General features: G+C 33.9%; 2 protein-coding genes and 1 long non-coding RNA gene across 3 annotated transcripts; 1 reads left to right on the top strand and 2 right to left on the bottom strand.

Moving 5' to 3' along the window:
- The first annotated feature begins 3,305 nt into the window (after window positions 1-3,305).
- Window positions 3,306-7,855, top strand: LOC108224922 (sialyltransferase-like protein 2). The gene is made up of 12 exons (XM_017399685.2): window positions 3,306-3,596; window positions 3,749-3,822; window positions 3,960-4,049; window positions 4,393-4,470; window positions 4,692-4,792; window positions 5,184-5,376; window positions 5,474-5,564; window positions 5,639-5,703; window positions 5,923-6,077; window positions 6,213-6,294; window positions 6,536-6,645; window positions 7,274-7,855. Exons 1-12 carry the CDS (start codon window positions 3,509-3,511, stop codon window positions 7,461-7,463), a joined length of 1,317 nt encoding a protein of 438 aa, XP_017255174.1. The 5' UTR covers window positions 3,306-3,508; the 3' UTR covers window positions 7,464-7,855.
- Window positions 7,856-11,043: 3,188 nt separating this feature from the next.
- Window positions 11,044-15,644, bottom strand: LOC108227782 (long chain base biosynthesis protein 2b). The gene is made up of 12 exons (XM_017403123.2): window positions 15,331-15,644; window positions 14,798-14,863; window positions 14,584-14,672; window positions 14,260-14,405; window positions 14,059-14,183; window positions 13,883-13,976; window positions 13,574-13,737; window positions 13,137-13,298; window positions 12,580-12,706; window positions 12,309-12,475; window positions 12,024-12,131; window positions 11,044-11,467 (listed from the first exon to the last, which is right to left on the bottom strand). The coding sequence occupies exons 1-12, from the start codon at window positions 15,454-15,456 to the stop codon at window positions 11,372-11,374; spliced, it is 1,470 nt and encodes a 489-aa protein (XP_017258612.1). The 5' UTR covers window positions 15,457-15,644; the 3' UTR covers window positions 11,044-11,371.
- Window positions 15,645-17,190: 1,546 nt separating this feature from the next.
- Window positions 17,191-18,294, bottom strand: LOC135147053 (uncharacterized). Its single transcript, XR_010284455.1, has 2 exons — window positions 18,151-18,294; window positions 17,191-17,372 (listed from the first exon to the last, which is right to left on the bottom strand). It is a non-coding gene; the product is annotated as an uncharacterized LOC135147053 (long non-coding RNA).
- Window positions 18,295-18,511: the final 217 nt, after the last annotated feature.

Here is an 18,511-nt window from a genome sequence, read left to right as displayed (position 1 = left end):
ACTTTTGCTTTAACAGTTTGACAAACTTTGCTTTAACTCTTTGTGGTTCATCAGACTTTAGACCTAGACTTTTTAGCACCTTTATGGTGATCGATCTAGCCTTAATTATGCAGAATTTATAATGTTATGGCCTCATGGCATTGGTTGGAGATTGTTGGTTGACTTGTTATTATGCATAATTTATATATGGCAGTATTGTTGGGTGAAATGAAAATTTGTTTTGGTCATTATATTGCTTGGTTTGTGTAGATCAGGATGGTAGTGCTCAAAAAAGGCATATCACATATTGTGCAAGAATTGAAATTACATCAGGCATTAAGTAAAAACTGATGTCTGAAATATTAATAAAAATCAGCTATTTTGTTAAAAATGATGTCTAAAGTGTATTTTCACATTGGCTAATCTGTACAGATTGATGTGTATGCCTATATATTACATTAGACAAAACAATATAAATGATGTCTGAAAACCTTTTAACATCACCTAATACTAAAAATGCAGATGTCTACAAAGCAAATAAATATCACCTCTGTGACAACAATCGATGTCTAAAGTGCATTTTGACATTGGCTAATCTAAACAGATTGATGTGTTTTGCCTATATTTTACATTAGACAAAAAACATAAATGATGTCTGAAAAACTTTTAACATCACCTAATACTAAAAACCAAGACGTCTCAAATTCTTTCAACATCACTGCCTGAAAAGAGAGTGATGTTAAACTAGCTTATTGACATAGTGTGCAAAATATGAGATGATGTCATATGGGTTTTTAACATCACACCGAGTAGAAGAGCTGATGTCTTAATCCCGTTTGCACATCGATTTAGTTTTAATAAATGATGTCAATAATTAAAAAGACATCGATTACTTTTCTAAAGAAGATGTCTATGCTGTTTAAGACATCGTTTTCTAGGCGATGTCTAATATTGTACAATAGACATCACCGACAAAGACATCGCCTAAAATAAACCGGGACATCGGTTTTTAGGCGATGTCTAATCCAATATTTCTAGTAGTGCATAGATCCTGTCAAGGTATTCTGGATCGACAGAGTCTAGAAATATAATCATTCTCTCTTTCCAGACTGGATATTCAGATGCCTTAAGGACTGGAACTCTAAAAGACGAAGCTTGTGATTTTTCAGACATGATTGTGATTAAGATCTCACTGTAGTTATCTTAACAGAGCTGACTCTGATACCACTTGTTAGGTCCTATAAACTCACTGTATTAGTTGATATAGTGAACACAATCAATCACACAGAATGACAATATAAGAGATTGAAAGCAGTAAACTCTTATTCACAAAGCTTAATCGGTTACAAAAACTCTCTCAGTGATTTATATATTATCACTAAGAGCTGCTAGGGTTCTTCTAAGAATGTACTCGATAACTTAACTCGTATAGAGTAACCCTAATCTGTGTTTATATAGACACAGTTACAAAATCAATCTCTGATTTGATATCCTATAAATCAGCTATGTATTCTATCAATCAAAGATTGCTACTGTTTTCTGTTTGGTTTCCATAGTCAGCAAATCACTCCTCCGCTTCTATCCTTCCTTGAAGTATATCCGCTTCTGAGCTCTTTCCACGTGTAAACTCTGACGAGTCTTGACTATGTAAACTCTGATCAGACTTTATCAAACTCTGGTCAGACTTTATTAAACTCTGATCAGCTTCCAGCTTAAACTCTGATCACTCCTGTTCTAAAACAAACTTTAAGAACATTATTAATCATCAATTATATCTAACAATATTTATTTAAACTAACAATCATAGATAAAATATAATTTATATTTAAGATTTGTAAGATAATACGTACAATTTTTATTTTCGATTTAGTCTTATAATTTTCTTAAATTTCGAGTAGAAAATAACAGATTGTAAAGAATATAATCATTTAAAAAACTAATAGCAAAAAAATTAGAATCATAAAAGAATAATAATTTTTAACTAATAAATTGGAATCATAAAATAAAAATAATTAATAAAATAAAATAAGATATGATATATAAAATAGGAATAATATATTGATTTTATGATAATGTAAATGATTCTTGATTAGTATTGTGTTTGACGGGCACGGGACGCGGCCCAAACTAATTTTTATCTAAATAATAATAATTTTTCTATTAGTATTATCTTTGACGAGAAAGTGGGTAAAATAATTTTTTATCTATGTGATAATATATTTTTTTGTTAAAATGGGACCACAGTTCAAAATAATTTTTATCCAATCATAATCTTTAATTTTATCATAATGAGAATAATTTTTATATTTATTTAAACTAACATTTATAGATAAAATACAATTTATATTTAAAATTTGTAAGCTACTATGTACAATTTTTATTTTCGATATAATCTTATAATTTTCTTAAAATTCGAATAGAAAATAAAAGATCGTAAAGATAATAATCATTAAAAAGCTAATAGCAAAAAAAATTAGAACTGTAAAAGAATAATAATTTTTAACTAATAAATAGGAATCATAAAATAAAATAATTAATAAAATAAGAATCATATATTGATTTTATGATAATGTAAATTTATTCTGGAGTAGTACTGTGTTTGACGGTCACGAGAGGCGGCCCAAACTAATTTTTATCTAAATAATGATATTAGTATTATGTTTGACGGGAAAGTGGCTAAAATAATTTTTTATCTATGTTAGTATTAGTATTTTTTGTTATAATTTTTATCTATGTTTTTTTTATTAGTATTGTGTTTGACATGAGGACCACTTGAACAAATTATTATATTAATTATAATATAATGATATGTTTAACAGAAACATGACTCAAAATAACTTTTATGCAATTATAATATTAAACCGTATCAAAATTTATACAAAATTCAGAACGCCGCCGCGAAGCGCGACTTTATTCACTAATTTCTAATATATCCGAAACTAAAAAAAATAGTTCTAATTTTTGATATTTTTCATCCAAAAATTTCAAAAAATTTAAATAATAGAACGGAGCGATGTGAGAGGCGCTACCTACACGCCCCTCGCTTCTCCTTTATATAAGTATATTGATGATTATTATTTGTTTTTTAAAATTTATGAACAATCATATTTATATTTATTATTTTTTCAAAATTAAATTTAAACATAAATCCAGATACCACCTCAGTTTTGTATATTGTAAACAAAAAATAACTTTCCATTTTCAATTTTTAAATCATATAATATTACTTTCCCATAGTTGTTTTAAAATTTAAATTAAAATCTGAATAAAATAACCGTATAAGCGATTTATTTTTTTTGAAAGTTTATAAGCGATTTATTTTGATCGTAAATTCGTAAATCTCAATCGAACAGCAACGGGACTCCGTACTCACACTGAAAGCTACAACGTCGTACTTAACAACTGAAGCTGCCAGTGTCGTGTCGGAAGATCAATCCGTGTGCTGTTCCGTTCAAGATCTATTAAATCTTTTCATAAATAAAACAGGGCTTCTGTTCTGTTCTGTTGTTGGGTTTGAAATTCTGTTTAGATGCGGCTTTTACACTTGGCTTTTGCGTTTGCATTAGCTTCTGGCCTCGCTGCTCTTCTCATTTACATCATTGGCGTCTCTCATTTAAGTAAGACTACAATTTCAATCTTATCTTTATTTTAATTATCAATCTTGCAGCTTTATTTTATAGTTTGCAAAATTTAAGATAGAATTGTGAGAATTTGACTTGTGAGATTGTGTAAGATGTAATGACTTGTGGGTTTACAATGTGATACATAGATGAGACATTAGAATTGTGGGAGGAAGATTTGGAAGCGTTGCGAACGTTGCAGACTGGGTTTCGGAAGTGTGTGGTTAGTTACTGCCTTGTGTGCTTGTTATAATTGTTGTTAATCTGTTAGAAGATTTTAAATTGTGATTTTTTGAAATTTGTGTTTGATTGTAGTTTGTTAAGGCTTTTTTGGTTATATGTATGTGCGTATGGTCCCAGGGGGCAAATGGATTAGGATTGGAAGCTGTGAGTGGCAAGGATTATTGTGAAGTTACGATACAGTTTCCTGCTGATACCATTCCAAAATGGGTGTGTTTTCATTAATTCCATTGCCTTCTCTTTATGAAGAAAAAGTTTTTGTGACGGATTTCATCATTTGATGCTCTAAACATAATTATTTCGGCAATTTTCTTGGTGATCATGGAAAATCTTACTCGTGCTTATGATTTTTAATGTTATTCAATGAAAATTCTTTAGTTCTATGAACTTCTACTATTTCATTAACTCTTCAGTTTTTTTTCCTTTCTTTGTGAATTGAATACACTCACCCACCCACCTTGTCTTCAACATGGTTTTGAACCCCCGATATCCTGTAAAGCATGGGAGATACAATGTTTTTATAACCTTTATATGATTTCCCATGTTTAATCAGAAAGATCCAAAAACAGGAGAACTTGAAGGCTTATCATACAGTTTCAACTTATGCGAAGCGGTGGCTACATGGGAGCAGGTTATCATCTTTACTTGTCTTCCTTCAGTTATATATGCTCTTTCAAAATTGTACTTGGCTCATTTAGGGAACTGAAATTTTAAGTAGGCTACACAATTTGCTTCAGCTAAGAAACTGTCTAGTGTCAGGTTGTCAGCTTAATAAACAGCTCAGCTGTTGCTTTTGCGAAATTTTTATGTTGCTATTATATTGGTTTTATATTTGCTGAGTTATTCGCTCAGGTTCGGAATAGTACCACAATACTTACCAAAGAGTTTATTGATGCTCTGCCCCATGGCTGGGAGGAATACGCCTGGAGAAGGATTAATAAGGGAGTATTACTGTAAGTACTTCAGACCTTTTTGCTGGTCCTAGATAAATATAAAATCATTGTCTGGCATGATTCTATTTTTTGTCTTGGTGGATAAAATATATAAATAAGAGATGGTAGTTGGTGTTGCTGGTCTTCTGGAAAGGGGAGGGGACAATGAAGGGAATACTGTCAGGTATTACATCTCAACTCAGTCACTCAGAAACTAGCAAATTTCTTGACAATTTGGTAAAAACTTTGCTGGTTTCTGTGTGACTGAGTTGAGATGTAATAGCTGATGGTATTCCCTTCATTGCCCCTTCCCTTTGCAATTCCCTTTATGCATCCCAAATTTTGTGTATATAAAATAGTTCACTTTATCGTTAAAAGTCTTTAAAGAATATTTTATGGCATTATGCTACAGAAATCGATGCAAAAACAAGATTCTGTGCGTGGAGAAACTTTCTTTGGTGCTTCCTGAAACACCACCCTATCTTCCACATCAGTTTGACCGCTGTGCTGTTATTGGCAATTCTGGAGATCTTCTGAAAACCCGATTCGGCGATGAGATAGATAGTTATGATGCTGTTCTCAGGGAAAATGGTGCACCAATCCAGGTTTGAAGAAATGATATTATAAGTCATGTTCCATCTTGATATTTTGATTGCTTGTTATTAGTAATTATACCTTGTTTTTGTTTTTGGTTCGTTATAGAACTTCACAGAATTTGTGGGGAAAAAAAGTACATTTCGTCTTCTTAATAGAGGTTCTGCTAAAGCTCTGGATAAAGTTGCAGAACTATATGGTATTGTCTTCACTGTACTTTTTTTGGTAAAGATGGCCTACCTTTAGGAGGATACTAAAATTTTTATACGGCAGAAACAGGAAAGGAGGTTTTGCTCGTTAAGACGACGATACATGATATCATGAGCAAAATGATTCAGGTTTGTAATTTTTTTAATTAATGCTTGATCTATCTCTGCCATGCACTTGTTATTGTTTTAATCTGTTCTTATCCTGAGATTTTTTATTTATTATTTTGTTAATCCCATGGACATAAAGTTATAGTGATAGTATATCATAAACAACTGATGACTACTTAATTTTTGTTGCTCCTTAATCTACACATTTCCACTTTTATCAGCTTTGGTTGTATATTACAGGAAATCCCAATACTCAATCCTGTGTATCTTATGTTGGGTGCATCTTTTGGTTCTGCAGCAAAGGGAACTGGACTCAAGGCTCTCGAATTTGCTCTCTCTATTTGTGACACTGTTGACATGTATGGTTTTACTGTGGATCCAGGTTACAAAGAATGGTATGTGGCAAAGTGACTATATGCTATCTCATCTATCCGTTTTCTCACCCTCCATATGAAGCCTATATCCCTTGCTGAGTTGCTATAGACAACTTCGAAGCACATGTTCTGACCAGAGTTCTGGCATCTCCTTAGGACTAGATATTTCTCAGAGTCTCGACAAGGTCATACCCCTCTGCATGGTAGAGCTTACTACCAGATGATGGAGTGCTTGGGAGTAAGTTTACTATATCTGGTTTTTAATAGTGCTACAGTAGTAACGAATCTTACTGTTAATTTCTCTTGGAGATGATTGTTTTGGTCATCTTTCGTGCCAGAGGATAAAACTTTAGGCCAATTAATTATTATTTTCCCGGGTGTGATAGGAAGGCTTCATTGTAGCTTTGCTTACTTGTATATTGTGCAATATGTACCCTTCGGTTCCTTTTAATTTACAATACTGTTTCCTCTGTCTAAAGCTTATAAAGATTCATTCTCCAATGCGAGCTGATCCCAAGCGTATTGTGAAGTGGTTACCTAGCCGAAGCACAGTTGTTGCTGCCAAAACGGCATCAGACAAGTTGTTGGGGTAAGTGATTTTGGAAACAATTATCTTTGCGCCTTAGAATCATGTTCTATTATTACAATGAATGAATGCAAGGCTGTAGAAACTTTTTTGTATGAGCAATATTTTAAAATTTGGTTGCTTGGGATAAGGAAGGGATGGGTACTAAAGATATATTGCAACAACTGTGGTCCTATTCCTGCTACTCTCATTTGTCTTAAATGTTATTTAAACTTACAAGGCATTGGACTAAGTACTGTACAGCTGATACTGTCATTAGCTAGCAAGTAGGGCGTCTAATGTAACCTAGTTGGTTTTTTATATGGTCAAATCCAGCCATCATGAATTCATGTACACCCCTTTTACTATTTAACTTGACAAGTCTCATAGTTATTAAGTTAGTTATTGTCATGCTTTCTCTGCTCCTTGTTTTTAGGCAATCATTTTTTCAGAAAATGTTGTCTTTGGAATTCTGTGTCTTTCAAGTAAGGGGGGCATCTAAATATAAACTGCTAATACATTAGCTATCAAATGTTCAAGCTGCCGAGTGAGTGAGCGTGTGGAAATAATTATGTGTGGTTACAACAGATAATGAAGTGCCTGTCATTTGAAGCGGTGTAGAGTTTATTGATGTGTATTCATGTTTCAACAGGAGGGTAGGAGCAGGATCTAAGAATCCATTGGCTGCTTGTTCAATCACGAAGAAACAAATGAAAAGGAAACCTGAAAGCATGTTTAGCCTTAGAAAAGAAGCTGTGGAACATCAAAAGTATGTAAATGGTGCAACCATGTACCCTCTGGAACATAATCCCGGGCATGGCCACCTCTGCACGGTGCCCTAACACAGGTGTTCTGATCTTTGTGAGAAGGGTTCATACACAGGTTCAAATCCTTTGGAAACCAGTGTAGACGGAAACAGGCTTCTAAAATTGATAATTTTGTTTTCAAAGCTCTAATATATATTGAAGTTTCGCACCCTGCTGATCCAGAGCTAGTGCATATATGAGGATGTAAATTGAAGTGAGGACCTCTAATTGGTCTGGTGTAACTTTTTTGGATTAGACTGTTAGTTTAGTTATTACCGGGTCGATGATCTATTTCACATCTCAGCTTTGGTTGGTTGCAAAAACCCTTTTTTCTTATACAAGAATTTTAAACTGTTAGACTTATTTGTATGTGCAGATAAAGGATTTTTTTATTCAAGAAATTTGAATGTCAAGGCTAATTTGCGTTACTAGATGGTTGTAACTTTTTCGTAAAATTAAGGATTAAAGCAGTTTGCAGGGGAAAATGATTGTGAATAGCAGGAAAGGAAAATAACTGTGCACGTTTGGCAACACTTAATTATGAAAAATAATCCTTTAATTTTTTTTAAAAAAATGTGTTTTTATATTTTTTTGGACATAAATGTTAAAAAGGTGTTTTATATATGTTATTCGGAAAAAAAAATTAAGAGTTAATGTAAGTCTAAATGTAAAGACAATCCTATCTGTTACATAGGGATGATAACTCAACAATAGAACAAGACAAGTAAATAACACTACGCCTGCACCGGAATCGGAAAATACGAAGACAAAGGTTTAAGAAGCCATCTACAGTCTTGAAGGAATAAGTTCACTGGAAGAAGTTCATTAATATGTTCATGCCTCAGTGAAGAATAAAGATTGAAGTATTCAAGATTGTGGAAGCAATGAAGATGTTGTCCAAGTACTCGAAAGATTTCAGTGCAACCCCTGAAGCAAGATATTTTTATATATCTTGGTTGGTTATTTATAATCAACAAACTGAAGCATAAACTAACCCGGAACCGACTGATCAATGTTTGCTGACAAAGACGGTACAATGTTTAACTTCAGTGTTAGTCGCTTGTGAACCAGACCAGTGCACTAAGCGTCAGCACGTACGGAGCTTTGCAAAGTATTTATCGATCGAAGAATTGATCCAGTCATATCAAGTCATTTGTTCCAAAGCCAAGCCAAGCCAAGTCAAATGCCAGCTATGCCAAAGCTTACTGCTCAAATGCCATATGTCAAAGCTTCCACAGAAAGCCATATCAGGAAGTGACATTTTATACATGTGTGCACTTATATATTTGTATATGTACAAATATAATTATATATGTATATATGTATATTTAATTAAATATAATATATATGTATATATGTTTTTAAACATATGTATATGTATATTTATATGTATATATATTTAAATAAATATATATGTATATAGTATATGAATTTATATTTTACATAAACACTTATATATTTAAGTGTATATATATATTATATTATGTGCATAAATATGTATATATTTATATCTATAAGTAATTATATATATATATATCCCTATATATATTTATATTTATATTTACATATAATTTTATGTATATTATATATATTTAAATATATGAGAATATATTTAAATATATGTATATATATATATTACTATATGTTTATATAAATGTTATTTATATACATTTATATATATATCTTTATTTATACATATATTTATATAATATTATGAATATAATATAATATAAATATATGGATAGAGCATACTCAAGTCAATCTCAGTCAAAGGAGTGATAACAAGGGAAGCATTACAATGGTGGAGCAAGTTCATATTTGCCTTAGAATTTCTCTAAGTCACCAAGTACCTCTTGTACACTCTGTGGCGCAACATTTGACCAAGGCGCAAGGTTTGACCCGGGCGCAACATTTGACCCGGGCGCAACATTTGACCAAGGCGCAAGGTTTGACCCGGGCGCAACGTTTGACCCGGGCGCAACATTTGACCGGTCAAATGTTGCTCCTCTACCAACAACTCTTGGCACAAACTCCTTGTAACTTAGAATATTTTCTAAGTCACATACATACAACACCATGGGAGCAACTTCACTTGGAGAGCAAACTTTGACCAAGTCAAAGTTTGCGCCTCCAAGCCATTCCTTCAGTGGTACACCTTGCTCCAACCTGAAAATACTCTAAGTACTCACACTGGAATGCACTGAGGAGGCGCAACCTTTGACCGTGAGTCAAAGCGCAATGTTTGACTTCTCCACTGGACAATATTGGCGCAAGTTTCTTTTGGTGAAAATATTCTAAGTGACATACATTCAGTAAAGCTCACTACAGGCGCAACTTTGCTTATGAGCGCAAGTTTTGACCAAAGCGCCACCTTTGACTTTCAAGTGGCGCAAGCTTACATCTTTGGAGTTAGTTTTTATTTGGACGATTCAATTTAACCACAGTTAAATTGAATTCGTCCAGGACGAACTCAAGTCGTCCAGGACGAACTCGTTAACCATGGTTAGTTTATGAAAGCCTATAAATATGTGATTGTGGTTCTCACAATTTACATCATCCTTCGGGATGAAATGGCCAAGTGCTCGGCACGGCTACTCCCACTATACACACACCCTAGCCTAGCTTTGTAATAGAAATATCAGTAGTGGTTAGAGTTTGTAATATTGAGAGTAGTGGCCATTGTAGCCGAACCTTCGGGTTTGGATTTATAGCACCTTCGAGGTATTTATCAATATACAGATATACCTTGAAAATATTGTGTGTTGGTTTAATATTTTCATATCCTCAGAAACCGACCTAATAAATATCCGGAACACGAAACCCATTACAGGACTGCAATTTGTTTATCCGCAAGATTCGAAAGAATTTTAAATTGTAGTGAGTATCGTATTCAACCCCCCCTTCTACGATACTTTGGACCTAACAGTTAATTTCAAAAAAAAAAGTCGAGTTATATAAATTTTTCTTCACAAATAGGCCCTTATCTCACATGGATTTATCATTATGACCCAAAAGATGAAAGGGGGATCATTATGAACCCAAAAGATGAAAGTCCCCCGCCCCCCTAAAAGTACAAGACACGATGAGAATTTTCAGCCAGCTCTTGCTCATAATTAACTTGCTAGTCAAGCTCTCTGGCTGTTTTGCAGGTTTAGGGTTCGTTTATTAATGAGACTTCAGTAGAATGCATACTTAAATAACTTGCAGATTTTCTAGTACGGGTCCATGAACATACACTAACAATCATTTTTTAGCTAAATGGTGGATTCTTATCGGCTCCTATTCCATTAATAATAGTGCCCCTGCATGAACAAAAAACCTCACCAATTAAAATCTCCCACCTAAATAAAAAATCATTGTCAACATGTGTCATATACATACACCAGAAAGACCCAAATACTTATATCATTATAAAAGTAGAGAAGTACATGACCTATTTCAGACCTCCGTTATACTCCCACCGTCACTCTCCTTTCTTTACAATTACTTTTGCATTATTTGACACGCATTTCAAGATGCATATATAATATAATTTCATAAATTACTTTTAAAATTTTCCTTTTTTATAAATATTTAAACATTAGATTTTATTCAGAAGATAAAAAAATTAAAACAATTTATGAAACTACATTCTATAACAGGCTTAAAATGCGTGTCAGGCCATTATACAGCGAGTACATTGCCCACAGCTTGTTCCACCATAAAGATGCCCTCCTGCTGGGGGGCATTTCTATGGGAAATTAAAAAATACAATTCCCATAAGATAAATAGAGGTAACCAGAATGGATACAAGAGACGCAAGCTGCATACTTACAAAAGATATTTCAAACTATAACAGATCACAACCAGGTAATGCCAGCCAATACTCGTACTTGACAGCAGAACAGACAAATCTAAGCTTTGTCGGACCGTTGACAACTTCAACTAACAAAAATTTGGAAAAATTAGTCCAATTTCACAGGGCCATCTTCCAACTGCGGTTTCTTTGGTTCAGCAGGAAAGTATTTTATACCAATCATGTCACCAACACTACTGATGACCTGACAAAATTCGAAGGATTTAGAACACAAGCATGTTCTTTTAATTAAGATTACATCGAGTAAAAAGTTCATAGCTTCTACAGTACAGTCACATTTGCATTTTGCAGGAAAACATAAACAGAGTATATCATGGAGGATAATTCATGTTCTTTTTTTAAAGTTACAAATATTAACTATAAAGCGGAAGGAGCCAGGAGGAGTGCAAACTAACAGTTTTGTCAAGTGCCTCACAACAAGACATAAACATAAGAAAGCCAATTTAATTTGCTGTGGCACTTTTCAATATATAAGCTTCAAACTCAACACAATAACAGTGACTAAATTTTGTCCTCCACTATCCTTGATAAAAAATAAAACAGTCTGCAAAGAAGTGGTATATTTACAGGTTTAAAACACTAACATGAGAACTTCATGATTATAGTATTAGTTTTAGTAACAGAAAACTGTAAGCCTGATGACAAGGAATCCTAAAAATTCCAAGGTCTTTCATTAAATCTGTGTTAAAGGAAGAATGTAAAATTATTAGGCTATTCAAGTCGGAAGAATTCAGAAGTACCTTTAATGCTTTAATCATATCTTCCCTTGTGTGAGCAGCAGAAAGGCATATGCGTGCCCTGGCTAACAACAGAGGGGTAGCTGGAAAAGCAACAGTCACTACAGCCAACTGCAAAAGACAAAAATGATGCGAGCATTCAGCAAAGCTAACGGTAATTTAAGCAGAAATAAATAAACAATAGCCTCAAAAAAGAAATAAATTGAGGAATTTTTCATATATAATAAGCAGAAGAGCTATAAGAAAGTGTTATATAAAATTTCTAAACGACTGTAGAAAGAAACTTGCATTTTGTTTAAGGCACTCCCGCGAAAAAGCAGGAATTTTTGCTGGATTATATAGCATTATTGGCATAACAGGAGAGTCATTGTCTCCTAGGACCTCAAATCCCATCTTCTGAAGCTCCGACCTGAAAAAATTGCTGTTTTCACGTATTCTTGCAAGTTTTTGAGCCCCTGTTTACACAATGTGCTAAAATCATGAGTATTTACCATTTATTTAATACTTAATGAATTAAATTAAAACATCTTATGAAAGGCAACAAAGTTCTCAGACCTACCTCTATTAGAACCATCCTGCCCAAGTATAACCTTTATTGCAGAAATTATCTGCTGAGCAGCTGGAGGTGATATCGATGTGGCATATAGATGTGCCGGGCAAGTGTGCTTTAAATACTGAATAACTTCCTGAAAATAATTCGCAAGATAATAGTTATGTAAACAAAGTCCATAACCCATTCTATTCACCAGCATCTAAAAATCCATAAATGACAGACAACAGAAAACAGTGCACAAAGTTACTAATAACTAATAAGAACCTTTGCCTTGTCAATTTGCCTCTGGAAAGTACTATATACATTACATTTATTGCAAGTTACAGCTGCAGCATATTTCCTTATACAGTTATGTTCACACATGAACTGCAGTGAGTTATTTAATTGGCAAGATAAACATTTTCCAAGTAATGATACGAATCACAGCAATGTGAATTCGATATGGCTCACATAATTTCAAACAATATGCAACACAATTGAACGGGTTTTAGATGCAATGTAACCATATCATGCCATTAATCAAATTATGAAGGAAGCTCAAGGAAAGATGAAAAAAGACTAACTTTCGATCCAGCAATATAGCCACCACATGATCCAAATGACTTGGTAAAAGTTCCCATCATGATATCCACATCAGCAGTGTCAACACCTAAAAGCTCACAAACACCCCTTCCTGTTTTACCGATTGCTCCAATGCTGTGAGCCTCGTCTAAATATACATATGCCTGGAGGAAAAAAAGTTAACTCTGAGTCTTCGACAGCTGTAAGTTATCACAATTATTAATAAACCTAGTGATAACCCATCCATGGCATGGGTCCTGAGTTCAATACCATGTGTGGATGGTTGGACCATTCAAACATATAGGTTACTACAGGATTATCAATTACAATAAAAGCCCAAAATATATACTATATGAGGCACCCACTAGAAAATGACAGAGTAGCAATCAGGATGACAGACCATATTCAGTAATATATAAGTATATAATTAATGCTTTACCTTGTATTTCTTGCAAATTGCAACAATCTCAGGAAGTTTGCACAGTTCTCCTTCCATGCTGTATATACCCTCAACAATAACCATAATTTTTTTCCATGGTCTATGTGTTCTAGGTTGTCCTTCGGCAATATTTTCTCTCAAAACACTTTCTAAGTGGGATGGAGCTGCATAATTTATACACTAAAAAAATTAGAGACCAAAAAATTAGGGACCAAGTGAGAACTAAAAAATAAACATGCATACAACTCTTAAATGGCTTTTAAAATTTAGGATTCTCTTGCGACATTTAAACATGATAATAGAGCTTACTGTTGTGTTGAAAAACTCTAACTGTAGCTCCGGACCCCCTAGCACCGTTTACTATAGAGTTGTGGTTTAGAGAATCACTAATTATCAAACCTCCCTGTTGATAATCATATTAAGTGTGAGAGCTCAAAATTTGATGCAATGTGCCTGTTACATATTGAATGAACATTGAGCAATACCTTTCCAATCAAGGAAGGAAGGATAGCAGAGTTTGTTGCATAGCCCATTCCAGTCACTAAAGCAGCTGGCTTGCCAACAAAATCAGCAACACATTCCTCCAGTTCAGTATGCAATGTTGTCGTGCCTAGTTTGATAAGCAAGTTAGCTCATAAATAAGCGAAAACATATATGTTAATGTTTCTAGCTAATGATGATGCTACCTCCATCAGTACGAGTACTGCAGGTACTGGGAGAAAACTTCTTCATAGAATCAATAACCCGGGGCGTGCAGTATTCATCTGCCGCAGCAAAGCCAAGGTAATTGTATGATCCCAAGTTGAGACATCTGCTAACATTAGTTGTTCGCCTGTCCAGCACAAAGATTTGGCAGTAAAATGGTTAGAATTGCAAAACTGCCTTGAACAAACTAGTGTATGTAGAGGGAAAAACAAAATAACTGTTGAACAGGAGGAAACTGTTGACCATTTATATGCAAACTTTATGTAGAAATGAAGCTATTACAATAAATACACTTTCAAACTCACTTTAGTGTCTTGTTATTGTCCTTGGAGACACGCTCCACCACATTAACCCAAGCATCGGGAGGACTCGATATTGGCCGACCAAAACAGTCCTACACATTAATAAATAATATTACCTTCCACAATTAATTAGCTGGAGCATGGCAACAGACTCAAAAACTAAACAGAAAATCAGTTTGATCCTACACAAAATCCGAATTCGGAGCATCAAATATACCTGGATACGAAGATACAACCGGCGAGTATAAAAGTCCTCAAGGCCTAAGACGATTGGAGCATAACCCTAACAAAAACACGTACGTAAATCGGATCAGATCATTAAATCTCCCAAGCATAACTTCAAATTATAGTACAGTACCAAAAAAAACACAAAATCCAAAATGATACAGCATAACACGACCTTGATATAATTAATTAGATCAACAAATGTTAAGCATAATATCTAATAACATACTAAAAGCATCACAATATCGAAAAAAATACAGCACGATACGACCTTGATATATACATACATGCAGGTAAATGAGGTGAAATCAATACATAAGGTAGATCACAAATGAGATCAATACAAGCATGACATCAAATAATTTATTCAAAACATAACAGAACTCGAAAATACAGAATATAATATAAAGTAAACAATAATTAAAATACACAGGGGAGGGAGAGTGGGTGAGGGAGAGAGAGAGGGAGGGAGGGAAGAGAGAGAGAGAGAGAGAGAGAGAGAGAGAGAGAGAGAGAGAGATGTACCTGGAGATTGTTACCGCGCCACCAATCGAAGATCTTACGAAAGAAATCACGAAACTGACCGAAAGCAAAGAGCAATCCATAGCTGAAATATGTAGTTAAAGCGGTTATATACGGTATCGTAATCATTGTTTGAGTGGATCAAAACGACGTCGGGGAGATGAGCAGATCGGAGAATATGATCGGAGAAAACGGAGAGAGACAGAGAGGATCGGATTGGGTCAAAACTAGTTTCCAATCCTCTCGATTTTTTTTTTATTTTTTGAAAAATAAAATGGTAGGATTGAAATTTCAACGAAATGTCCCCACTCGCTGTCCGAACAGACTATATTATTTGTCATTTGACAATTATTATGGTATAAAATAAAATATTTGATTATAATTTTTGAGCTATCAATCGTTTTAATCTATTTTATATTAATATAAGTATATATGCCAATTCCAATTTTCTAGTACGTTAAAAGAGTCTCCAAATGCTAATAAAATTAAACATTGTTGAAATTTCTTAAAATTTGTACACACTGCATTGTAGCACGTAGTATTATACTCCCTCCGTCCCATTTTAATTGACACTTATTTTTTTTTGGACGTCTCAAAAAAAAAACTTATTACGCTTACTATTTTTGAACACTACTTTTCAGTATTACACCCACTACTTCTTCAACTATCTCTATTCTATAATAATATAAACACTATTACACCCATTACTTTTCTCCACTATTTCAAATTATTACTCTTAAAATTTTGATGGGTCCAATCACTTTACCAACTTTTCAACTAATTTAATTTTTTAATTTTCATGAAAGTCAAAGCAGTTCAATCTTTTTGGGACGGAGGGAGCATGTCACAGATTCTAGGTGGTCTGATTAATGAATTGACTTGTTATCAACCAAATCACAGGGTCTCTAAATGATACTTGTATTAATTTTGTATTTTGATAATTAAAGAATTTTTATTCGAGAGTGAAGTGTAGACTTTGGTATTTGTAATAATGATTTAAGATTCTAGTTCATTAAATTATGAGATTTAGTAAATGTATTTGAGAGCAAAGTTAATTATCAAAATTTGTAAGTTCATTTGAGAGTGAGATTTATTCTGATATTCGAGAACTAGTTAATTCTATATTAGTTGAAGAATAAAAATTAAAATAAATAAACTAGCTATTAATACCAAATGAACGAGGAAAGTGGAGACACATCACACATCTCACATAAGAAAAGTATTTGCATCTACCGATACGAGAAAACGTTGAGCAATGTCTTGCCATAATACTTTGAATAGTTGAATACTGTAGTGAACTTCAACGTCGTCGCATCACGAGACCCCGGAACAAGAAGAAGAAGAAATAGGGAGCACTGTTTTGGTTTTGGTGTATTTCAAACCAGATAAAATAAGAAGATATTAATGCATCTACGAGCATGTTTACGGGATAAAATAATAAGGATTTATTTAAAAAAATATATATTTATGAAATATTTTTCGGTGAATAATATCTAACAAGTATTTCATATTTTTTTTTGTCAGGAGTATTCCATATTTATTATTTGCAAATAATTTGTTAATTTTTAAATATACATATTTATGTACTTTTTGCATAAATAAATGATTTTTTTAAATAAAATAAATCAAAATATGCCAAACATACTCACCATGCCAACTAGGTTTCTTATTTTAGAGAACTAGAACGGGCCTGATACAAATTTTAAATATCCTATAAAACATAGTTTGATTAATTATTTAAACTTTCTTTTTTATAAAATTTAATTATTATTGATTTGTGTAGAAACTGAAATAAAATTATATTATTAATTTGTGGTAAAAAGTTTGATTTTTTTTAAAGATGGCAACAAACTGGATCGTATATAAACTATAAACCACGATTTGTCGATTTCACCTTGGAAATTTTATATGACCAATGATATGCGAATTTGTTTAGTTTTTAGCCGATAACCACTTAGAATCGAATTGCGTACATTTCTAAAAACCATGATATCGACTTATAAGGCAAGAACTTCTGCCTTCGCTATTGCTTGATGTCGTCGAAACTCGAAAGTACAGTGGCGGAAACAGGAATGAAATTCAGGGGGGCTCAAATTTGTAAAGGACCGATTGAAATTTGGATACCGAACCTCGATACCACATTCATCAAAGGGAGACGGTCATCTCTCTAGGTTGCACGTATTGATTGGTTAAAAGGCCTCAAAGAGAACGTTGTTCAAAGTGCACTAAGGGCCCAGTTTGTCCTTCTCACAAAAACCCCATTGCCGGAAATATTAAGCCTACTGAAGGCAGGAAGAGTCGGAGAGAGCAGGTTGCAGGCCCTGCGGGCTATGGGCATTAGGAGACGGCCGCCGGGACTGAGCAGGTTGTGGCGAATCCATTCACTGCTAAATGAATTTATCACAGTGAGAAGCTGAGTTAGAGTAGTGTCAAGTGTGTGAGTATGACTTATTCTGTTTGAATGTATTTGTTAATAAAAATCTCTTTAGGTTAAGAGTAAGTCCAAAGCAGAGAGAGAAAGAGAGTATGTATAAAAATTTATTATAATATATAAGATAGAGCAAGGAGAGAGAGGTGCCTTATAAATAAAGCTTCAAGAGGTTGTCCTAATAATATAAGGCATGTCATTGTTGGATCAACATTTTTTATCAAATCTCCTAACTTATGACTTAGGACATGTTATAAGGTATCTCTTGAACTCGCTCTAAGCATCCTAAATTATACAGACATGAATAATTCAGCGGGGGCTGAAAAAAAAATATACACTGTTTTTAAGAGGTTAGGGGGGCTCTAGCATCCCCTAGCCCCCTCTGGTTCCGCCACTGCGAAAGTACATATAATCATGAACTCTTTACAACAATAACGAGAAATCATCAGAACAGATTTCTTGATTCATTAGTACACCAGAACAGATGAAAAGTAACGTTCACAGACTCACAGTACCCTAGACATAATCTAGTAGAAGCAGAAGCAGCTGCTCGCATTCGAATTTCAACAGTGAATTCTAGCACTTGGGGGCGTTACGAATCCGGCACTTGGCTGGAAGCTGCACAGCAAGTTCCGGGTCGATCCCGAGAGCTGCAGGCAACATGGTGTTGTTCTTGTAGGAACACAAGCACTTCATATCAGCATGCGATATGGCAGCGCAGCATGGTTTTGAAGGTGCTGTTGGGTGTGGCTGAGT

The sequence above is a fragment of the Daucus carota genome, chromosome 6 (assembly GCF_001625215.2).
Source record: "Daucus carota subsp. sativus chromosome 6, DH1 v3.0, whole genome shotgun sequence".
Lineage (NCBI taxonomy): Eukaryota > Viridiplantae > Streptophyta > Magnoliopsida > Apiales > Apiaceae > Daucus > Daucus carota.
Note: the sequence above shows the minus strand (reverse complement) of the source record. Positions and strands in the feature narration are given on the sequence as shown.

Excerpts from the sequence above, each read along its gene's own strand:
- LOC108224922 (XM_017399685.2), top strand. The coding sequence starts at position 3,509 with ATGCGGCTTTTACACTTGGCTTTTGCGTTTGCATTAGCTTCTGGCCTC. Across the intron at positions 4,471-4,691 it reads CGGTGGCTACATGGGAGCAG|GTTCGGAATAGTACCACAAT; the intron begins GTTATCATCTTT and ends TTATTCGCTCAG. Across the intron at positions 5,565-5,638 it reads TAAAGTTGCAGAACTATATG|AAACAGGAAAGGAGGTTTTG; the intron begins GTATTGTCTTCA and ends TTTATACGGCAG.
- LOC108227782 (XM_017403123.2), bottom strand. The coding sequence starts at position 15,456 with ATGATTACGATACCGTATATAACCGCTTTAACTACATATTTCAGCTAT. Across the intron at positions 13,299-13,573 it reads CAATTTGCAAGAAATACAAG|GCATATGTATATTTAGACGA; the intron begins GTAAAGCATTAA and ends TTTTTCCTCCAG. Across the intron at positions 12,707-13,136 it reads GCTATATTGCTGGATCGAAA|GAAGTTATTCAGTATTTAAA; the intron begins GTTAGTCTTTTT and ends AATTATTTTCAG.